This window comes from Danio aesculapii, chromosome 16 (assembly GCF_903798145.1).
Source record: "Danio aesculapii chromosome 16, fDanAes4.1, whole genome shotgun sequence".
Classification (NCBI taxonomy): domain Eukaryota; kingdom Metazoa; phylum Chordata; class Actinopteri; order Cypriniformes; family Danionidae; genus Danio; species Danio aesculapii.
Window position 1 is genome coordinate 13593921 of NC_079450.1, and position 22539 is coordinate 13616459.

The following is a 22539-nucleotide window of genomic DNA, read 5'->3' on the forward strand; positions in this document are numbered from 1 at the left end:
CTGGAAACCAAAATTGCTGGTACAGTAAGTTACTGTAGATTTTACAGTAAATTGTAATTATTAATTTGCAGTGTGCTTGTAAATTTACAGTCTTATTGGGAACCAACATTGCCAGAAAGTCACTGTAAACTTTACTGTAAATTGAAATTATTAATTTACAGTGTGCTTGTAAATTTAGTCTTACTGGGAACCAAAATTGCCAGTAAGTTACTGTAAATTTTTACAGTAAATTGTAATTATTAATTTACAGTGTGCTTGTAAATTTACAGTCTTATTGGGATCCAAAACGGAGAGCAAGTCAGTGTAAATTTTAGAGCAAATTGTAGTTATTAAATTGCAGTGTGCTTGTAAATTTACAGTCTTATTGGGAACGAAAATTGCCAGTAAGTTACTGTAGATTGTACAGTAAATTGTAATTATTCATTTACAATGTGCTTGTAAATTTACTGTAACTTACTGACAAGTTTGGTTCCCAGTAAGACTGTAATTTTGTAATTTTTGTAATTTTGTAATATGCCAGTAGGTTACTGTAAACTTTACAGTAAATTGCAATTATTAACTTACAGTGTGCTTGTAAATTTAGTCTTACTGGGAACCAAAATGGACAGTAAGTTACTTTAAATTTTACAGTAACTTACTGAAATGTTTGGTTCCCAATAAGACTGTAAATCTGCAACCAGACTGCAAATAAATAATCACAATTGTGCTGTATTTTAACATTATAGTTGTAATTATTAATTAATAGTGTGCTTGTAAATTTACAATCTTACTGGAGACCAAAATTGCTGGTAAGTTACTGTAGATTTTACAGTAAATTGTAATTATTAATTTACAGTGTGCTTGTAAATTTACAGTCTTACTGGGAACCAAAATTGCCAGTACGTTACTGTAGATTTTACATTAAATTGTAATTATTAATTTACAGTGTGCTTGTAAATTTAGTCTTACTGGGAACCAAAATGGACAGTAAGTTACTTTAAATTTTACAGTAACTTACTGAAATGTTTGGTTCCCAATAAGACTGTAAATCTGCAACCAGACTGCAAATAAATAATCACAATTGTGCTGTATTTTAACATTATAATTGTAATTATTAATTAATAGTGTGCTTGTAAATTTACAATCTTACTGGAAACCAAAATTGCTGGTCAGTTACTGTGGATTTTACAGTAAATTGTAATTATTCATTTGCAGTGTGCTTGTAAATTTACAGTCTTATTGGGAACCAAAATTGCCAGTAAGTTACTGTAAACTTTACAGTAAATTGTAATTATTCATTTACAGTGTGTTTGTAAATTTACAGTCTTACTGGGAACCAAAATGAACAGTAAGTTACTGTCAATTTTACAGTAAATTGTAATTATTCATTTGCTGTGGGCTTGTAAATTTACAGTCTTACTGGGAACCAAAATGAACAGTAAGTTACTGTAAGTTTTGTATGTAATTAAAATGTATTTTAACTAAAAACATTCACAAAATGGATGTATTTGTAGAACAAGCAGAACAACCCAATATTCTTTAGGGCATAAGAGTTTTATGCAACCAGGGAAACCACTGTAGCTATTTTTTCCTCACATAATAAACAATACACAAATGACATATGCAATAACAGTTTCCCCAAAAATGTATATTCTGTCATCATTAACTCACCCTTTACTTGTTCCAAATCTGTTTAACTTTTGTTCTTTGGTTGAACACAAAACAAGCTATTTTGAAAAAGCTGGACCCCTGTAACCATTGACTTACATAGTGTTTGTTTTTCCTACTATGGAAGTGAATGCTTATAGTTTTTTCACTTTCTTGGGAAAGTATATCATGAGTAGATTTTCATTTTTGGGTGAACTATCCCTTTAGAAAATTGTGTACTATTAACTAAAACAAAGAGATTAAATAAACATCTCAATACACATCAACACACACACACGTCACAAAACCCTCAGGTGCGACTGACATCTGCAATTAAAGCAATGAGTGTGTCTGGAGGTGTGTGTTTCGACTCCTTCATGCATGTTAGACACAGTTGACATGATGATAAATGTAAATGATATAAAGTGGGTCCACATGAGACGTGTGTGTGTGTATGTGTTAAAAGAATCCAGCCTTTGAATTTGATTTATAATTGCAAGCATAAAAGCACACACACACAAAAAGACCACATTATTATACACAACAAAGCAATCCATCTACAGCTCACTTAACACTGATCATTGGGTGGAGACTGTAGGTGTCGCTCATTGGGAAATTTTAAATGTTTTTAAATGTTTCAAATGGGGGTGGCACGATGGCTTAGTGGTTAGCACTGTCGCCTCACAGCAAGAAGGTCGCTAGTTTGAGTCCCAGCTTGGTCAGTTGGCATTTCTGTGTGGAGTTTGAATGTTCTACAAGTGTTTCTGTGGGTTTCCTCTGGGTGCTCCGTTTTCCCCCACAGTCCAAAGACATGCGCTAAAGGTGAATTGAATAAACTAAATTGGCCTAGTGTTAGAGTGTGTGCGAATGTGAGAGTCTTTGAGTGTTTTTCAGTACTGGGTTGCAGCTGGAAGGGCATCCGCTGTGTAAAACATATGCCTGAATAGTTGTCGGTTCATTCCACTGTGGCGACCTGTGATAAATAAAGGACTAAGCCGAAGGAAAATTAATTAATTAAATTGCAGTTTATGGATTGTTGCTATTACAATACAATGAGTCTCGCATGAGAGACTTTATGCATATTTGCGAATATGGTGATGCGATAACAAAGACATTTTAATAGCATCTGGGATTTAAATTGTGGATCTTGTCTTGTCTATTAGCATAGGCAGTGACCCACGGCACAATCACTTTCTAAGTTTCTAACATTTTGTGCAAGAAAACTATTGTGAATTGATTTCTGTTGATGAAAGCAGCTAATATAAAGCAGGTGGGATCCTTTTTTGACACATATGGGTTTAAATATGTCCTTCTTTCTAGGGGGGTTGTTTAATCAGGTATAAGTAAATGGAAGGCATATTTGTGCATTGTTTGAGCACTCATGTTTATCCTCTGTTTGACTCACTGTAGTGGTGAGCAGTACAGTTAATTCAAATAGATGCTGCTTTTTTAAACCTTGTATTAATCAAGCATTTGTATATCAAGTCTCATAAAAGATAAAATACACAGAAATATATTTCACAAAAATATAAAGCAGGGGAAATACACAGAACCCTTCTTAATCATTGAATGTCAATAATAATTCTTCATAACAGAGCCACGAATCAACATACTAGAATAATTTGTGAAAGATCATGTGAAGCTAAGGACTGGAACATTGGTTGCTGAAAATATGACTGAATCATATGAATTACATTACAAAGATGTTCACATAGAAAACAGCAATTCAAAATGTTAATAAAATTAAATAAATCCAGAAGAGACTTAAATTAATTAATGTTGATATAAATATATATTAACATTAATGGTTCTAAACTTTTGACTAGTATTTAAATACAGTGCTCAGCAGAATTGAGTACACCCCATTTTGAAAATGAATATCCATTTTATCCCTTTCTTAGTAAATATAGGCAATGGATTTTGGTGCATTTAAACAAAACAGATTTATAAAACAGATTTATTTATTAAAATAATATTTTAGTCACCAAACATATGGAAATTAAAAAATAATGCAATTAAATTCTAGCAAAATATTAAGAAAAAAAAAATTCAACAACATTTTCTATATTTTTTGTTTCTCTTGATTTTTGCTCTTAAAAAAAGTTATATTTTTCCCTAACATATAAATTTGAGCTACTAATTTTTGGACTGTTCTTGTAAACTATTTTGTTAGATTAGCTCCAAATTTGGCTTCAGTACTGACTCAACTAATGTATATGCACAAATATACATGTAAAGCATCCTATAGAAAATTTAAATGAGAGATTTGTGAGGGGTGTACTCATATATGCTGAGCACTGTGTATATGTATATATTTCTGTGTATGTATATATAAATTCTGTGAATTAAACTGCACAACCCAAAAGAAACGATGCTAATCAAAAGGATAAGAGCCGGCCCACATATAGAACTTGATTGCTTTTATATTTTTGCATTTATGTGGAAAAAGTGTCGTTATGGATGTGAAATTGCCACTTGTGTGACTTTGGTAAATCAAATTTAATTGTTTGAAAATACTGACAGAGACATTTTTGAGTATTTTTAAAGCACTGTAAAATACAAGCCTACACAAAAAAAAAAAAAAACGCAGAAACGGTTTTGCTATTTTGGCGAAAACTTATTTGAAAAAATGTTTTTTCATGGCAAGGTTGACATTTGCATGGATTATATATATATATAAATATATATATAAATACATTTTCACAGTATGTCTAATTATATTTTTTCTTCTAGAGAAAGTCTTATTTGTTTTATTTCGGCTAGAATAAAAGCTGTTTTTAATTTTTTAAACACTATTTTAAGGTCAAAATTATTAGCCCCTTTAAGCAAATTTTCCTCAATAGTCTACAGAACAAACCATCAGTATTGCCTAAATTGCCTAATTACCCTAACCTGCCTAGTTATCCTAATTAACCTAGTTAAGCCTTTAAATGTCACTTTAAGCTGTATAGAAGTGTCTTGAAAAATATCTAGTCAATTATTATTTATATTTATATATATATATTATTTATTTATAATATATTATTTACATACATACATACATACATACATACATACATACATACATACATACATACATACTACCGGTCAAAAGTTTGGGGTCAGTATGATTTTTAAATGTTTTAAAATAAGCTTCTCCTGCTCACCAAAGCTGCATTTATTTAATCTAAATACAGTACAAATTGTAAAATTGTGAAATGTTATTGCACTATAAAATAACTGTTCAAGAGTATACATATATACATACATACATACATACATACATACATACATATATATATATACACATTGTGCTTCTAAAATTTATAATAAACAATATAATAATATTCACATTATACATTTCTGTCACTTTTAATCAGTTGAATGCATTCAAATTTGCAAACACATTCTGCCAATTTTTTTTACATTTTAATGCATAATGCTTACTCAAAACAGTCCTAAATATAAATAAAAATTAAATATATAAATGTATTTGTTGTTTTCATTTAGATGATAAATGAGTATAATGAAAAGCTAATGTGGAACTGATCATGCATTTATCAAAGATTTGACATGCTCTGGGTGATCTTGTCATGATTCAGAGGTGAGCTTGTGATTGTCTGGTATCTGATCAGAGGTGCAGCTGTCTGTTCCCATCGCCCCCACATCAGCGATATCTGACTGATTTGAATGCTTCCTTTCTGCCACATGCTCGGTCGTCACAACGACACAGCGTGATTGAAAAGCAGAAAACCCATTTGCCCCGACCGCTTTAATCAAACACACTCATTCATTATTCACAACGCGTGAGAGGGTGCAGGGGGCAGGCCAGAATGTGTGTATGTGTGTGAGCGGGACTATTGAAGTCAGTGCACACTAAAACAAAATATTAAGAACAAAAATTATACCACCATGTCAGTCAGATGGTGTTGAGACTCTCAAAACTACACAGCAATAATCAAACTAAAAGAAAAGGTCTCAGCTGGAGGCCGGAGAAAAGCCAAATGCACACAAAAACACAGGCACAAACAAGTTAAGAAAATCCCTAACACTTTAGAAATGGGTGAGAATAGGTGAGAGAATGAGAATGAAAGAATGAATTGGTTTCCTAGCTGGAGACTGGGAAAGTAATCTGGACGCAGGTCAGTCAGGACGGGTCCAACTGCCAGCTCTCCATGGGTGCAGAGGAACAAACTGAACAACAAAACACACTTTTGTGTTTCTCTCGGCTGTATTCATCTAAATACAATATTTCAGAAGGACAGAAGCAATCAAATCGGAACAGAACACAAATCACCAAATAACTTTTTCAATATCAAGTTGAGAATAAAAGGAAGTACAAAATATCTTTGTCCAGTCAGATGTTAACTTTGGTAAGAACATTATGGGTGCTAAAACACATAATTGAGGGAATTGTTAAAATGTTTTTGTATAAATCTCCTTTGGTTTAGAGAAAGCAGCTTCTGTAATATCATGTTTTCTTTCCAGATATCAGCCTGGTTGAAAATAGCATGAAGTTGTAGTTGAGATGCCATTAATTACATTGTTGATCATTTGATCTTAAGGCCTTAATATTGTAAACATTTAAGATTTTACAAACTCCAAAACAGAAAAGAAAGAAACAATGCTGCAGCAATACCTTTTAATAAACATAAAAATGCTCACTATATTGACTATATACAGTTAAAGTCAGAATTATTAGCCCCACTGAATTATTAGCCCCCTTGTTTATTTTTTTACCCAATTTCTATTTAAGATTTTTTCAACACATTTCTAAACATAATAGTTTTAATAACTCATTTCTAATAACTGAATTATTTTATCTTTGTCATAAAGACAATAAATAATATTTGAATAGATATTTTTCAAGACACTTCTATACAGCTTAAAGTGACATTTAAAGGCTTAACTAGGTTAATTAGGTTAACCAGGCAGGTTAGGATAATTAGGCAATTTATTGTATAATGATGGTTTGTTCTGTAGACTATCAGAAAAATATATAGCTAAAAGGGGCTAATAATTTTGACCTTAAAATGGTTTTAAAAAAATTTAAAACTGCTTTTATTCTAGCCAAAATAAAGCAAATTAAGACTTTCTCCAGAAGAAAAAATATTATCAGACATGCTGTGAAAATGTCCTTGCTTTGTTAAAATTCATTTGGGAAATATTTAAATAAGAAAAAATTCAAAAGGGAGCAAATAATTCTTACTTTAACTGTATATGTAATAAAACATATTTCACATTTAAAATAATCAAAAATATCTAAACTGCACAACAACTCTAACTATTTTTACTATTTTACTCTTTCTATTTTCTAACTATGAAAATTGTATGTCATAAAACACCTCATAGCCTTCATATCACTCATCTAGATTATCCTTAATGGTGCTTTTGTATGCATTCAAAGTGCTGGTTGGCTCACAAGTAGAAAGTTATAGACCCATGTTAGAGTTTGATTATGAGGAAATAAACTAACTCTCTAAACATTTTAAAATGTAATTATGTAAATAATTTACCATAGAATAAGAATATGGGAATAGATTTGTCATAAATGTCATGTACGTAGAACCATATACAGTGCTCAGCATATTCAAGTACACCCCTCACAGATCTATCTTTTAAATTCATAATTTTATTAGGAAGCTTTACAATATTATATCTGTGCATATACATTAGATGAATCAGTACTGAAGCCAAATCTGGAGCTTTTCTAACAAAATAACTTACGATAACGATCCAAAAACTAGTTTTATTTATTTTTTTTTGCAATATTTAGCTTGAATTTAATTGTATTATCTTTCAATTTCTAAATATGTTTGGTGACTAAAATGTTATTTTATTAAATATATCTGTTTAATAAATCTGTTTTGTTTAAATGCACCAATATACATTGCCTATATTCACTGAGAAATGGATACAAATATTTATTTTCAAAATGGGCTGTACTCAATTATGCTGAGCACTGTAATTACAAGGTAACAATTTTATACTGAGCAAGACCAGCCCCATGCAGACAGAGAAAGAGAACAGACAAATATTATAACCTGTATCGATGGCTCCAATCCAAAAACTTGTGAACAGCCTACGCTGACGGGCTTTTAAGGTATCAGAGGTGTGATCCTGACGCGACGGCTGTTCACAAAGGTAGGCAGCATGATTTGCTGTCTTTTAAGAAAACTTCTGAGCATCACTGAATGTAGACCAAATTATACTGTGTTTATGGTGCATACATTAAGCTATATGTTAGAGCTGCACGATATTGGAAAAATATATAAGATATAAAATATAAGATATTTTGTTTTGCAGTGATATCTATTGCGAAATAAATAAAATTTCACTAGATGATTTGAATAGTTCTGTTTGAATAGTTCTGACTCGAACCATCAACCATCTATCTGTGAGACAGCCATACTAACCACTTAGCCACTGTGTCGCCTATGCTTAACATAAAAAGTATTTTTTTTACCGGTGTAAACTGATTTGCTGCTGTTCTTTAATGCCTTCACATCAGCAGTCATCAATGTAGGCATCTATTAGTAGTTTGTTGTAATTCCATCTCTAATTTATTTTTTTCAGACAGTGAGACAACAGTCTAGTGTTGTGGACAAAATAAACAACCCCCTGTCCATGTGATTTGAATAATTATGCTGCCTGAGTACAGTATGCACATCCTGTAATAACAAAATATGCGTCACATGCACTGAAAACACACACCGTAGCATCTGAGTAAAAACTGAAGTATGCTAGATATATTTGAATCATTTTCCCTTATGTTTGTGTGTGATGAGTTCTTTAAATTTGCATTAACCTAATAACTTTTAGAACACAACCCACTGTAAATGTGTATACATTTTCAAAATCATTTGTGTAAGATTTGCATAAATAAAGATTTGAGATGCTATATAAATGAGAGAAAACTGCCCTAAAGGATTAAAAGTCCTTTAAAGGTGCAGTATGTAAATTTGACACCCAGTGGTTGAACTAGGTATTGCACACCTGGATTAAAACACGCAAGCACAGGTTATCAGATTGACGAAATCAACAGGAGTGTGCCTGACTATTGAGCCTAAAGGCTGATTTAAGGCTGATTTAAATAGTGTTCTAAATAAAAGCAACGGCCCCGGAATATTTTCCATATTAACGGGAGTTTTTGTTCTAATCAACACCTGAAATTTTAGAAAGGCTTCTATTTCTAGCACCCGAACAACAGGATAAACTGACAATCATCACCACAGGTACACCTAATGGCTTTATTCAGTGTTAAATTGTAACAATATGAGTTTGAACGCCATTTTACATGACATTCGTTGCCATACTACTGAAAGCAGCAGCAGATAGTTCACCTCAGATCTCAAAAATAAAATAAACTGTTTGAAATTTAACTTAAGAACTGTGAATCAGTGCAAGCCAACACATATCCGTGATTCAGCATCTACATTTAATAATGTTAAAGAGGTTTAATATGTATTAATTGGATTTTAAACCTTATAATTTTAAGTAATGCACTATTCTGTGCTTCTAAATGGCTATACTTAAATTTCTGTCATTGGCTGCGTCCCAAATGGCACACTATACACTTATGCACTATGTACTGAAGCACTTACACACTCAACAGCATGAATGTTGTGTCATCCCAGATGGAACACTGATGTTTTTTTACTAAGTGTAAAGAGTTTTCAGTGTGAATGTACTACTTACACTAAGGCGTAGAGTAATGCATAAGTATGCAATTTGGGACGCACCTGTTGTCTGGTGTAAACAGTTAAACTGCTTATCATTGCAAATCATGTCAGGGAAGGTGTTGTTAGGACACGGGGATACAATGTAACCTGCTCACCTAATGTTTACGTTCGTAATATTTATAATATTTGCTAATTAATAACCTCATGTGGAACTCTGAATCTGCGTCTCATTTCGGAGTCTGCTACTGTCCACTGGAGGTTGCATTTCAGTCACGGACACATGCTTCAAGAGCCTTCATGACTGAATGAATGAACAAAGGCAACTCGGGGTGCTGAAATATAACTGGCTAGACTTGCATTGGGCGGGTTAAAAAAAACAAACAAAGACAGACGTTCCGGCAGGTAACGCACATTTTCAAAGCAGAATATCTGACTTCAGCATTGTTTTTCAGATAAACAAGAATGTTCACTTGTTCACTTTGGTTTCTTAAACATCTGCAAACATATCATGGTATTTTTAAGCTTTAGAGTAAAAAACTTACTTACAGCACCTTTAATATCAACAGCAGCTTTGCCTGTAATAGTTACTTAGTTTATTTTATTTTAGTTGATTTTATTTCAAGTAATGCCATTTTTATTGCTTTTAGTTCTAATTAACCATTATAAAATAATACTTTAAAATGCCAACAGCACAACACAAACACTCAACATTCACAAAAATGTACAAAAACACAAAGGGAGCCGCGTATTAAAGCCACATTTTCTTTCCACCAAGATGTTTTAGGAGAAACAAACAGACACTGAGAGGGAACACTGAAATATTCATGATACATTATTATAATGAGATCAAATCTGCTGACTGGGACTCTGTCTGGCACCAGTGTAAAGTACAGAGGCAGTTGTGGTTGTAGCAGTAAGAGTTAATGGACTGAATGTACACTACCGGTCAAAAGTTTGGGGTCAGTAGGATTTTTGAATGTTAAAATTTTTGAATGTTTTAAAATAAGCTTCTTCTGCTCACCAAGGCTGCATTTACTTCATTAAAAATACAGTACAAACTGTAAAATAGTGAAATGTTACACTATAAAATAACTGTTCAAAAGTAGTTTATAACTTAATTTAATAATTTATTCCAGTGATTTTAAAGATGAATTATCTGCTTCATTAGTCCAGCCTACAGTTACATGATCCTTCAGAACTCACTATAATAATAATTATTATTATTATTATTGCTATTATTATTGCTATTATTATTGCTATTATTATTATTATTATTAATGGTAATAGTAAAAAAAAAGCAATAATGACTGGACTAATAATTTCATTTGAATCTACATACAATAAGAAAGCAGTTATTTAAAATTTGAATAAGTATTTAACAGTTTTTTTACATTTAATAAATGCCGCCTTGATGAACAGAATCATTTTCTTTAAAAATTTTTTATAAAAAAACATGAAAAAAAAACTGATCCCAAAATTTAGACCGGTAGTGTATGTGATGAATATGAAAGAAGTTCTTTGCAAACCCATAAGAATTCTTCACAGAATGAGCATCAGTTTTAAAGACAATAACTTTTAAAAAAAAAGCTAACTACATATCAGTTTATAGAATGAATACTTCACAAAAAAATCTGCCTTAATAAATCACCTTAATAAACAACCTAAAGATAAATAGCTGATTTTAGAACCACTGTGAATCTCAAGAATAAGCCAGGTTGCATTTCAGGGAAAAAATATGATGTGTGATATAAATGATAATATATTTTTTAATATAATATTAAGTTTTATAAATATAATATTAAGCTTCTTTTATGAACCTCCTTTTTTTTAATAACTAATATTTGTTTATTTAAAATGAATGAATTCAAAACTAACAGTTCACAACAACAACAACAACAATAATAGTATGTTTTTTTTTATTATATATATATATATATATATATATATATATATATATATATATATATATATATATATATATATATATATATATATATATATATATATATATATATATATATATATACTATATTGTTTACTAAGTAAATGTTTTACACACACATACAAACAAAATATTTTCTTTTTTCAAATCTTTCCCAAATTATATTTAATAGAGCAAGGAAATTTTCACAGTATTTCCTGTATTATTTTTTCTTCTGGAGAAAGTCTTATTTGTTTTATTTAGTCTAGAATAAAATCAGTTTTTAATAAAAAAATAAAAAAAACATTTTAAGGTCAATATTATTAGCCCCCATAAGCTATATTTGTTTTCGATTGTCTACAGAACAAATCGCTGTTATACAATGACTTGTCTAATTACTCTAACTTCTCTAATTAACCTAGTTTAGCCTTTAAATTGCAATTTTAGCTGAATATACTAGTATCTTAAAAACATCTCGTAAAATATTATGTACTGTCATCATGGTAAAATAATAATAAAAGAAATCGGTTATTAGAAATTTGTTATTAAAATTATTTTGTTTAGAAATGTTCAGAAATTGGGGGAAATATTCAGGAGGGCTAATATTTCTTACTATATATATATATATATATATATATATATATATATATATATATATATATATATATATATATATATATATATATATATACACATACATACAGTTGAAGTAAGAATTATTAGCCCCCCTTTGAATTATTTCCCAAATGATGTTTAACAGAGCAAGGAAATTTTCACAGTATGTCTGATAATATTTTTTTCTTCTGGAGAAAGTCTTATTTGATTTATTTTGGCTAGAATAAAAGCAGTTTTATATATTTAAAAAAAAAATGAAGGTCAAAATATTAGCCCCTTTAAGCTATAGTTTTTTTGATAGTCTACAGAACAAACCATCGTTATACAATAACTTGCCTAATTACCATAACCTGCCTAGTTAACCTAAATAACCTAGTTAAGCCTTTAAATGTCATGGGGGAAAAAATAAACAGGGGGGCTAATAATTCAGGGGGGCTAAGAATTCTGACTTCATATGTGTGTGTGTATATATATATATATATATATATATATATATATATATATATATATATATATATATATATATATATATATATATATATATATATATATATATATATATATATATATATATATATATATATATATATATATATATATAATGATGCATTATGGGTTCAAAATCTAAAATAATAAGAAAATGCCAAAACAGCCATTACTCGACTGGTCAACCTAGCAAATCTGCAGTTTGCAAATGGTGATGTTTATCAGTATTAAGACAACATGTAGCATAGGAATTCCTGACAGCAAGAGAAAGAGCAAGCAGAATATGACATGATCAATAGAGTGGTCAGGACTTTCCCAATCCTTCAGCATAAATCAACAGCCATTATGATCTAAAGCAGTCCATCAGCTGCAACATAAAACCTCTCGCAAATAGATCTGACGGGCATTAGTCATACGCCTCACATACTTCCCTAACACACATGCTGCATTTTTCCACTGCTTTTCTGAACTCATACAGCAGGATGACACCATGAAAGCAGATACTCACTGGTTCAGCTCTACGTCTAAAATGAAGGTCTGTCCAAAAGCCTGCACCTGGAAGCTGGCCTGAGCAATGTGGTTCTGTAAAAGAAATAAAACAAAATCCGGTCATAAGAATATCTCACATGAACTGAGAAAAACTGATGATTATGGTTATTGTGTGTTCTGTAACTTTTTGTACATTCTTAATGCGTGCTCGCTGAATTTTATAAAAAAAAAAAAACAATAAAAAACATAAAAATCGAGCATACTATATTTAGAGTTTCAGGAGATGTGCTTATTCGTTCTACATGCTTTCATTAATTCAGACTATTCTAATATGCTGATTTGCTGCTGAAAAAATGGTTAATTATTCACTCAAAAAATGACGTGGGCTGTTTGTTCACACTACTTATTTAAAATGACCTGAAACAACACAATTTTTGAGTTTTTATTGGGGTGGGGGGGGACAACTTGATTTTTTTATGTTCAATCAACTTAAATTTCTAAAAGCTAATAAGTTAACTTAATTTCTTCATGTTGTCCCAACACAAATCGATTATGTAGAACCCAGCATTCATTACAGTGTTAAAAGATTTTTTGTTTGAAAATTAAAAATGTTGTTGTTGTTGACATGATGTCAGACTGACGTTGCATTTTGTCTGGAAATGAAAATCGTATTGACTTCAGAACCCAACGTCAGGCCAACGTCAATGTCCAACCTAAAATTAACCAAATATCAATGTCTAAAGATGTTACAGGTCGACGTTATGTGGGAGTTACCACTATGACGTCTATCAGACGTTGGATTTTGGTTGTCATACCTGACGAATAAATGTCAGTATTTGACATCAATATGTCTGCGGTATAAAGAGCACCTGTTTGACCCCTTTTAAAAGATATAAGATAAGCCTTTGGTGTCTCCAGAATGTGTCTGTAAAGTGTCAGCTCAAAACACCCATCAGATCATTTATTATAGACTTCAGAATCTGCCCATTTTGGTGTCTGAGATCAACGTAGCTGTTTTTGCAGCCTATGGCTTTAAATGCAAATGAGCTGCATCTTCCCGCCCATTATTCCCACGTTCTTGTCTGCTTCTCATCATGCGTTACATCAGATAAACAGCAGTCAGTGATAGAGACAGACTCGAATCAAGCTGAAATACAGCTCATTAGTAAAAAATACCAAGTAAGTGTATTTGATGTATTTGTGGTGGAATTTTTTCAAGCCTTTCTGAAACAATGAGTTACTCACAAATGCTGTTTACAGTACACACCCACACACACACATATTAGCCTTTACTGACACCATGCAGACGTGGTGATTATATCAGTTAAGAATTACATAGCAGTTTTACTTGTCCTTATTACAAACATGCTCTGTTATAAAAAGGTTTTAAACTTTTAAAAATTATAAAAATCACACTTGTAACTTGTAACAAATATTTTAATCCCAGTTTCTTTGCAAAGAAAATATTCTGTGGACATGTGTTTACATGTGTTTACATATTATTATAGAAATATGGTGCCTGTCAATCAATTAGTGGGCAGGAAAAAACGCACTACTATGTCACGTTGCGATGGGCCTGGGATTTGGGTCCTTTATTAAAGTAAGGAAATTAAAAAAATTATATTTGTTGAGTTTATGTCACTCCTATATGACTGTGGACAGAATATACATACTGTACACACAGTTCTGTCCAAGCAGCTTACAAAAATTGGTTTTCATCATAGCTGCCCTTTAAGACGTTAGCTCGATGTTGAATTTTGGTCACTTTCCAACACAACCTAACATCAACCAAATATCAACGTCATTTGACGTCGTTATTGGATGACAAAATAATTTTTTTCCGTAAATACTGGCTAGACATTGAATTTAGGTCACCTGATGTCATGAGCTAAATCCAACCTAATATTAACATCTATGATGTGTGTCTGCTGGGATGTCACTTATTGAAGGTATTTTAACAAAATATCAGCCATACGTGAGCTAAGGAAATAAAAACTGTAAAATTAGAATATATATACATTTAGCAGTTTTTTATTTGTTGCTTTTACTCATTAATTATTCAGTATTTAGCATCACATGATCCTTTCCGTTTGACTTTTTAATTATTTAATGGATTCTTGTTGTACAGTAAATTAAGTGCATCACATGAGCTAAAACTGTAAAATTAGAACAAATTTGGTGTTTCAGGAGAATAGTTTCTGAAACTATTAGTTAGGTTTAATAATTTATTACTACAGTATTTAGTGTCACAAGTTTCAGGTTTCAACCAATTTAATTCATTCTTGAAGTATTTTTTCATATATCTTCTAACATTTAATTAGGTGGATCACAAGCTTAAAAATGTAAAATTAAAACAAATTTGGTGTTTCAGGAGAAAGAGCTCAAATTAAATGATAAATGCACTATTAGCCAGGTTTAATAATTCATTACTACAGTATTTAGTGTCACAAGATCACAAGTTTCAGCCAATTTAATTCATTCTTGTAGTATTTTTTCATATCTTCTAACATTTAATTAGGTGGATCACAAGCTAAAACTGTAAAATTTGAGAGCTCAAATTATATGCACTATCTTGCATTTTATTAATTCATTACTGCAATATTTAGTCAAAATATCTTCCACATTTCACTTTTCAACCAATTTAATGCATTCTTTCTGTATTTTAAAAATATCTTCTAACATTTAATTAGGTGCATCACAAGCTAAAACTGTAAAATTAGAACAAATTTGGTGTTTGAGGAAAAGAGCTCAAATTAAACTAAAAATCCACGGTTTGTTAGTTTTATTAAGTCATTACTGCAGTATTTAGTGTCACAAGATCTTTCACAGTTCACATTTCAACCAATTTAATGCATTCTTGTAGTATTTTTTAATATCTTCTAACATTTAATTAGGTGCATCACAAGCTAAAACTGTAAAATTGGAACAAATTTGGTGTTTCAGGAGAAAGAGCTCGCATTATAAGCTATTTGTTTATTTTATTAATTCATTATTACAGTATTTAGTGTCACAATATCCTCTACATTTCAGGTTTCAACCAATGTAATGCATTCATAATGCTATAATGTCTTCTAATATTTAATAATAAGGTGCCTCGCATGAGCCACAACAATAAAAACAGTCAAATTAAAACATATTCAGTGTTTCTAAAGAGAGAAGAAAAATTAGATGTGCTAATTGTTTATTTTATTCCTCACAGGTACACTTTGATGTGCAGGACTGGTGGCTGTGTGGGTGTGTATGTGTTCGCCAATGGTTAATTCACTGCCTGCTTGGGGCCCATATGGCCAGGGCCGTATAACACCCCCTCAGGGGAAAGAGAAGCTTTTGGGTTGCATTGTTCTCGTATATTGAGAATGGATGTGTGTGTGTGAGGGAGGAAGGGCAGAAGGGGCAGAAATAGAAGTGTATGTGGGAGGTGAGGGGAGTCTAAAACCCCCCAGGGAACACACCTCTCCCCCAAACCAGCAAAGCGTAGTTATCAATAAAAATGGAAGGAGAACGAAGGGGTGGAAGAAATACGGAGGGGGAGATCCTTTACACTTCACCCATCAGTGACCCTCTGAATGAATCTGCCCTCGCTGAGACACACCCACATCCATCTACTGCCCCACAGATGAGTGTGTATGTCACGTCTAAACAAGATGCACACTCTAAACCCCCGCACAAATCTAATAAAGAGATTGAGAGTGTTTTCTAGAAACTGCGTAAGATGAGAAGGCTGCAGCTCTCTGTCCATTATGCCATAGCCATCATCGATTGCTGTTTCATCATATTATCATTCTGAAACTGCTTGATTTTTTTATGATCTGCATGTTGTGTTAAATAAAGAAGGTCTAAAATTAGCTAAAAATATATTTTTGTTGCATGTATCAGTGAATCTCTATAAATAAAGCTGTCTTCAGTCTTCAAAAAGATCTTGTTAAAAGTCAAACGTGCAGCTAAAAAAAGACCTGAGCATAGCTGAAAGTATTTATGAAAAAATGTATTATATTGCACAAGCTTCTAATCTAATCTCTAATGTGGGGTCATATATTACAGCACAATGGTTAAATCAATACTCTGCATTGGCATGATGAAAAGCTTTCACTGGAATCATACAGAGCTCAGCTGCACAAACAAAGGGTTAAGCCTCACATGTGCCTGAAGCACAAAACAGAGACGTCGGGACACACGCACAGACATCCTAACTGGTCAGACAGACTCGTTACAGTAACGAGCTCACAAGCGGTTGTGTGTCTGTGATTTTGAGAATTACTTAGTCATGCAAAGTATGAATAACAAAGTATCCGAGCAGCCATGATGGACACAAATGTTTAGATATTTTACAGAGCTCTCTCACTCTCTCTTAAAACTTCACAAAATACATATTTTAATAAAATATTTTAATTCTAAGCAAATTTCTAAATGTGAAGCATTACTTTCAAGCAATAAATTAATAAAAATAGGATTATAATAATAAAAAATAAATAAAAATTAAATAAATATACACAGTTGATTTTTTTTTCTTTTTAAAATATTTCCTAAATGATGCTTAAGAGAGCAAGGAAATTTTCACAGTATGTCTGATAATATTTTTTCTTTCAGAGAAAATCTTATTTGTTTCATTTCGGCTAGAACAAAAGCAGTTTTTAATTTTTTAAAAACCATTGTAATAGTCTACAGAACATACCATCGTTATCCAATAACTTGCTTAATTACCCTAACCTGCCTAGTTAACCTAATTAACTTAGTTAAGCCTTTAAATGTCCCTTTAAGCTGTATAGAAGTGTCTTGAAAATTATCTAGTCAAATATTATTTACTGTCATCATGACAAAGATAAAATAAATCAGTTATTAGAAATGAGTTATTAAAACTAATTAATTAAAACTAATTAAAACTAAACAGAAATAGGGGGGGATTAACAGGGGGGCTAATAATTCTGACTTCAACTGTATATAATTTTAAATGGAAAACAAACATAAAATATTTGAATTCTAAGCAAATTTCTACATGTGAAGCATTACTGCCAAGCTTTAAATGAATTAAATAGTAAATGATTTAATGTGAAATCATCTTTTAAGCTACAACAAAAGAATAAATATAATTCTTAAATGTAAAGTCATTACTTTCAAGCTTTAAATAATAAAAATAGCATTTTAACAATACAAATAAATACAAACTAAATTAATGCATAAATGATTTTAAATAGAAAACAAATATAAAATATTTTAATTCTAAGCAATTCATAAAATATAAATACAAATTAAATAATTATATAAAATTATAAATTAAATTATAAATTAAAAATTAAATAATAATTATAAAATTATAATTTATTATAAAATTATACATTAAATTATATAAATATATAATTTTAAATGGACATATTTCTAAATGTGAAGTCATTACTTTCAAGTATTACATTTATAAAAAATAGCATTATAATAATAAAAATAAATACAAACTAAATATATAATTTTACATAGAAAATATTTATAAAACATTTGAATTCTAAGCAAATTTCTAAATGTGAAGCATTACTTTCAAGCATTAAATGAATTAAATAATGAATGATTCTATGTGATATCTTTTAAGCTAAGGAATACAACAAAAGAAAAAAATCTCATTTATAATTATGAAGCATTACTATCAAGCATTACATTAATAAAGATAGAATTATAATAATAAATCTAAATACAAACTAACTAAATAAATATATAATTTTAAATAAAAAACAAATATAAAATATTTGAATTTCGAATATAAAATAAAAGAAAAAATCTTATTTCTAAATGTGAAGTCATTACTTTCAAGCATTAAATGAATTAAAATAGCATAGGAATAATAAAATAAATACAAACTAAATAAATAAATATAGAATTTTAAATAGGAAACAAATATGAAACATTTGAATTCTAAGCAAATTTCTAAATGTAAAGCATTACTTTTAAGCATTAAATGAATTAAACAGTGAATGATTTAATGTGATATCAGCTATCTTTTAAGCTAAGAAATACAACAAAAGAAAAAAATCTCATTTCTAAATGTGAAGCATTACTATCAAGCATTAAATTAATAAAAATAGCATAATAATAATAATATGAATAAATACAAAATAAATATATAATTTTAAATATAAAATATTAGAATTCTAAGCAGATTTCTAAATGTAAAGCATTACTTTCATCCAATAAATGAATTAAATAGTGAATAATTTAATGTGATATCAGCTCTTGTTCATTATCCTTTAAGCTCAGGAATACAACAAAAGAAAAAAAATATGTCATTTCTAAATGTGAAGCATTACTTTAAAGCATTAAACTGATGAAAATAGCATTTTGAAAATACAAATAAATACAAACTAAATAAATAAATATATAAATATACAATTTTAAATAGAAAACAAATATAAAATATTTGAATTCTAAGCAAATTTCAAAATGTGAAGCATTACTTTTAAGCATTAAGTGAATTAAATAGTGAATGATTTAATGTGAAATCATCTTTTAAGCTACAACAAAAAAAAATCTAAGTTCTAAATGTGAAGTCATTACTTTCAAGCATTAAATGAATTAAAATAGCATAATAATAATACAAATAAATACAAACTAAATAAATAAATTTATATAATGCTAATGGATGACCTAATGTGATATCTTTTACGCCACGTAATACAACACCAAAAGCAAAAGCACATCCACAAAGCTCTAATAGCTTTACACGCTTCACCAAAAAAACAGAAGTAGCCCACATTTGCCAGTTCATTGTTTTCCTTTTATCATCACGGCCCAGGTTTTAAGAGCCTTGTTTTGCTGAATAATGGATGGAGTAATCAGTCTCAGAATTGGTAATCAGATCAGTAATCAGTCTCTGGCATTTGTGTGGTACATAGTAAACATTTAAAAAACAAAGCACTGATTATTCAGGCAGAATATACTCCAAGACGGGAGCTGTTCATTTGTTCTTTCTACATCCTTTGTGTTTCCAAAGCTGTGATGCCACGAGATGCCTCCGGAGGCCTAAGCATCAGCATCTTCCTGAGAAATGTGCTGTTTTGGTTCATTTGATCAGCTCTAAATGACTGGAATGATCTGCACAGTGCTTTCAGATCACACCGAGTCTGACTATAAGACCCAGAGAGAGAGAGAGAGAGTTAAAGAGGAATAAACATCAACATCATTTCAAGGGGAGCGCGTCTCCAATGGCAACGGGAGGCGAGAGAGCATCCCTGTGACACACACATTGATGACATCCGAGGATGAGATGAAAAATACACACCTGTTTACTGTCAGATCTCATTCGGACCCGTGTGTTCAGAGCATTATGAGCGGTCTGGCGGTCTCCGTCCATTTGGTAGACTAACCGGACTGGTACTGTGTTCTCTTTCCCGAGATACCTGGCGTCATCACGCCGAGCCCTCGTCTTTACCAAGGCGTCTCCTGGAAGCATAAAAACACGGTGGCCTGTTTTTAACAATTAAATATTCCCTTCTTAATAAGTAAACGTATGAAATAATACATAATAATTAGTTTTGATAAGATAAATCACGCGTTAGGGTTGTTTTTCTTTACCGCTACATATATTTCACAGTTGTTTACATGACCTGAAATGGATGCTCCGTTGCTAACATCCTTTAAATATACAATTTAATTATTTGTCAATTGTCATCGCGGTGAAATACATCAGAAATACACCCTTACCGTAATGAACCAGAGACATGCTGGTATGTACCACAGAGCTCATAAAGAGGCACAGAAAGGAAATCCCCACACAGAGAGGCATCGTTCCCGCATCCATTCGAATCAGAAAAATCGCATTTAATCACACGTATCTCAAATATTTTCGATATACGCGTTAAATCCCAACTTAGACGCGATTTTCGGTCTCCCTCATAAAGGCACACGCATCCTGGCGCGCGCTGGTTGCCATTAGTGACGCGAGCAGCCTCTGCATCGAGACGCGGGTTGCGCGAGCGGCGGGCGGATGACTAGTCGTTCTGGAAAACTAAATTCAGGCCCTTTTTTCCCTTCATCGAGCACAAGCCACCACCTCCTCAGCGAGACATCAATAATATCCTGCCGCCTCACTGCAGAAACGCCTCATAAATATACATGAGCGAGCTGTGCACGCGGGATGACGGGTAGTGTAGTGCGAGCTCGCTCCACCTGCTGTCACCTTCTGCGCCAAACAGAAACATCCCATATGCAGCGCAGCGGGACAGCAGTGAATTGTGTTTAAATAATATATTTGCATAATATAGTACTAAATAATAAGGCATACTATAACGCATAATGGGGATACAGCAAAAACAAACACCTAGGACAAATGTAGGCAGGCCCGTAGCCAGCCTGGTGAAAGGGGTGGTTCTTTTTCTCTCAAAAAGTGGACTTTTTTGCAGTTATTCACCTCATTTTCTATTTAATTATGCTGTTTAAATACTCCATTTAGTGACATATTGAATACAACTTTTAGCTGGATTAGCTTGTTGGATGGTCAATTTTGATGTACCAAAAAATTTCCAAAAAATTTATAATAAACAAATATTTAAGAAAACAACAACTTATTTTTAAAATACACAGTTACTTCATTAGAAAAAATGTAGCGTGTCATTTATTAGACAAATAAGAAACTGGGGTGCGTTTCCAAAAACCATCGTTAGCCAACTAAGGTTGCAAGTTCCGTCGTTACAAACATAGTTTGTTGATTTGGCGTTTCCCAAATCCATCGTTTGAACGAACATTTGTAAACTGTGTCGCAAACTTCTACGCTTGCAACTGCACCTCTAGAGCTGTAGTTAGAATCATAGTTCCTGGCTGTGTTCTATTCCCAGTTATCCCCCTATGCCCTATTCATTTTGAACATTCTAACATTTAAACTTGGAATCATTAAAAAAAAGCAATAAAGTCATGTCTCTTAGGTGTAATTTGCTTTCAAATATTTTTACAGTTCAGTTTTAGCGATTTTTGTTTACAATAGTGCACCCTTCGCAGCGCACTTTGAAAACATTGATGTCATTTTGAATAGAGCCGTGGCTCATGACGAACGTTATAGGTCACCTATTATTTAAAAGCGGAATTTATGTCACGTCTTCAAAACCTGTGAAAACAAAAAACGTACCATATACGTTAATGCATTTAATTCATGGTAGCTTATTTATTAAGTATCAGTATTGTATATGACAGTGGCCTGTTGCTTGCTTTGCATGCTTTGCATGTGTCAAATTGCAAAAGTAGACTTCTCAAAAACTAAAAAATAAACAATGTCCTACTTAATAATAATAATAATCATCATCAATATTATTATTAAAGGTTTTTTTTATTTCCTAATAAATAATAAATTTCTTAATAAATAGCCTCATTATTTATTTATATGATTTATATATGATATTAGAATACCTGTTAGCTTTTGTAATTGATTTTATGTTTTAGTATAGAATATGCAATGTTCTCAATAATATTTGTAAAGGAAACACAGGCTCTACATGTGGCATTTACAAATATTTCAATTAATATAGAAAACGAGCGCATGCTTTTACCAAAAGTAATATTGGACTTTTTTTTTTTTTTAAATGCGTGTCCATCTAAAACAATATTATTTGCACAAAGAAACACTCGTCAATGCATTGTTCTTTTCCAAAATGATGCATCGTACTATGATAGTTCAGCCATGAGTTACTTCATTGTTTGGGAAACACACCCCTGGCCAGCACATTCTGCTTCACTCAGTCAGAACTTGTCCATTTGAATAAAAAGCAATTA

The 22539-nt window shown here is 31.4% G+C and overlaps 1 protein-coding gene across 2 annotated transcripts in view; it reads right to left on the reverse strand.

The window, feature by feature from the left end:
* adam22 (ADAM metallopeptidase domain 22) overlaps window positions 1-20908 on the reverse strand; it is a 124351-nt gene extending 103443 nt beyond the window's left edge. Inside the window, exons 1-3 of one of the 2 annotated variants that reach the window (XM_056474690.1) lie at window positions 20482-20908; window positions 20060-20220; window positions 12818-12891 (exon numbers count right to left, since the gene is read on the reverse strand). In XM_056474690.1, coding sequence (XP_056330665.1) covers window positions 12818-12891; window positions 20060-20220; window positions 20482-20578 — 332 coding nt within the window. In that variant the 5' untranslated portion in view covers window positions 20579-20908. The remainder of the gene's footprint in view (window positions 1-12817; window positions 12892-20059; window positions 20221-20481) is intronic. The other variant, XM_056474691.1, reaches the window with a different exon arrangement.
* Window positions 20909-22539: the final 1631 nt, after the last annotated feature.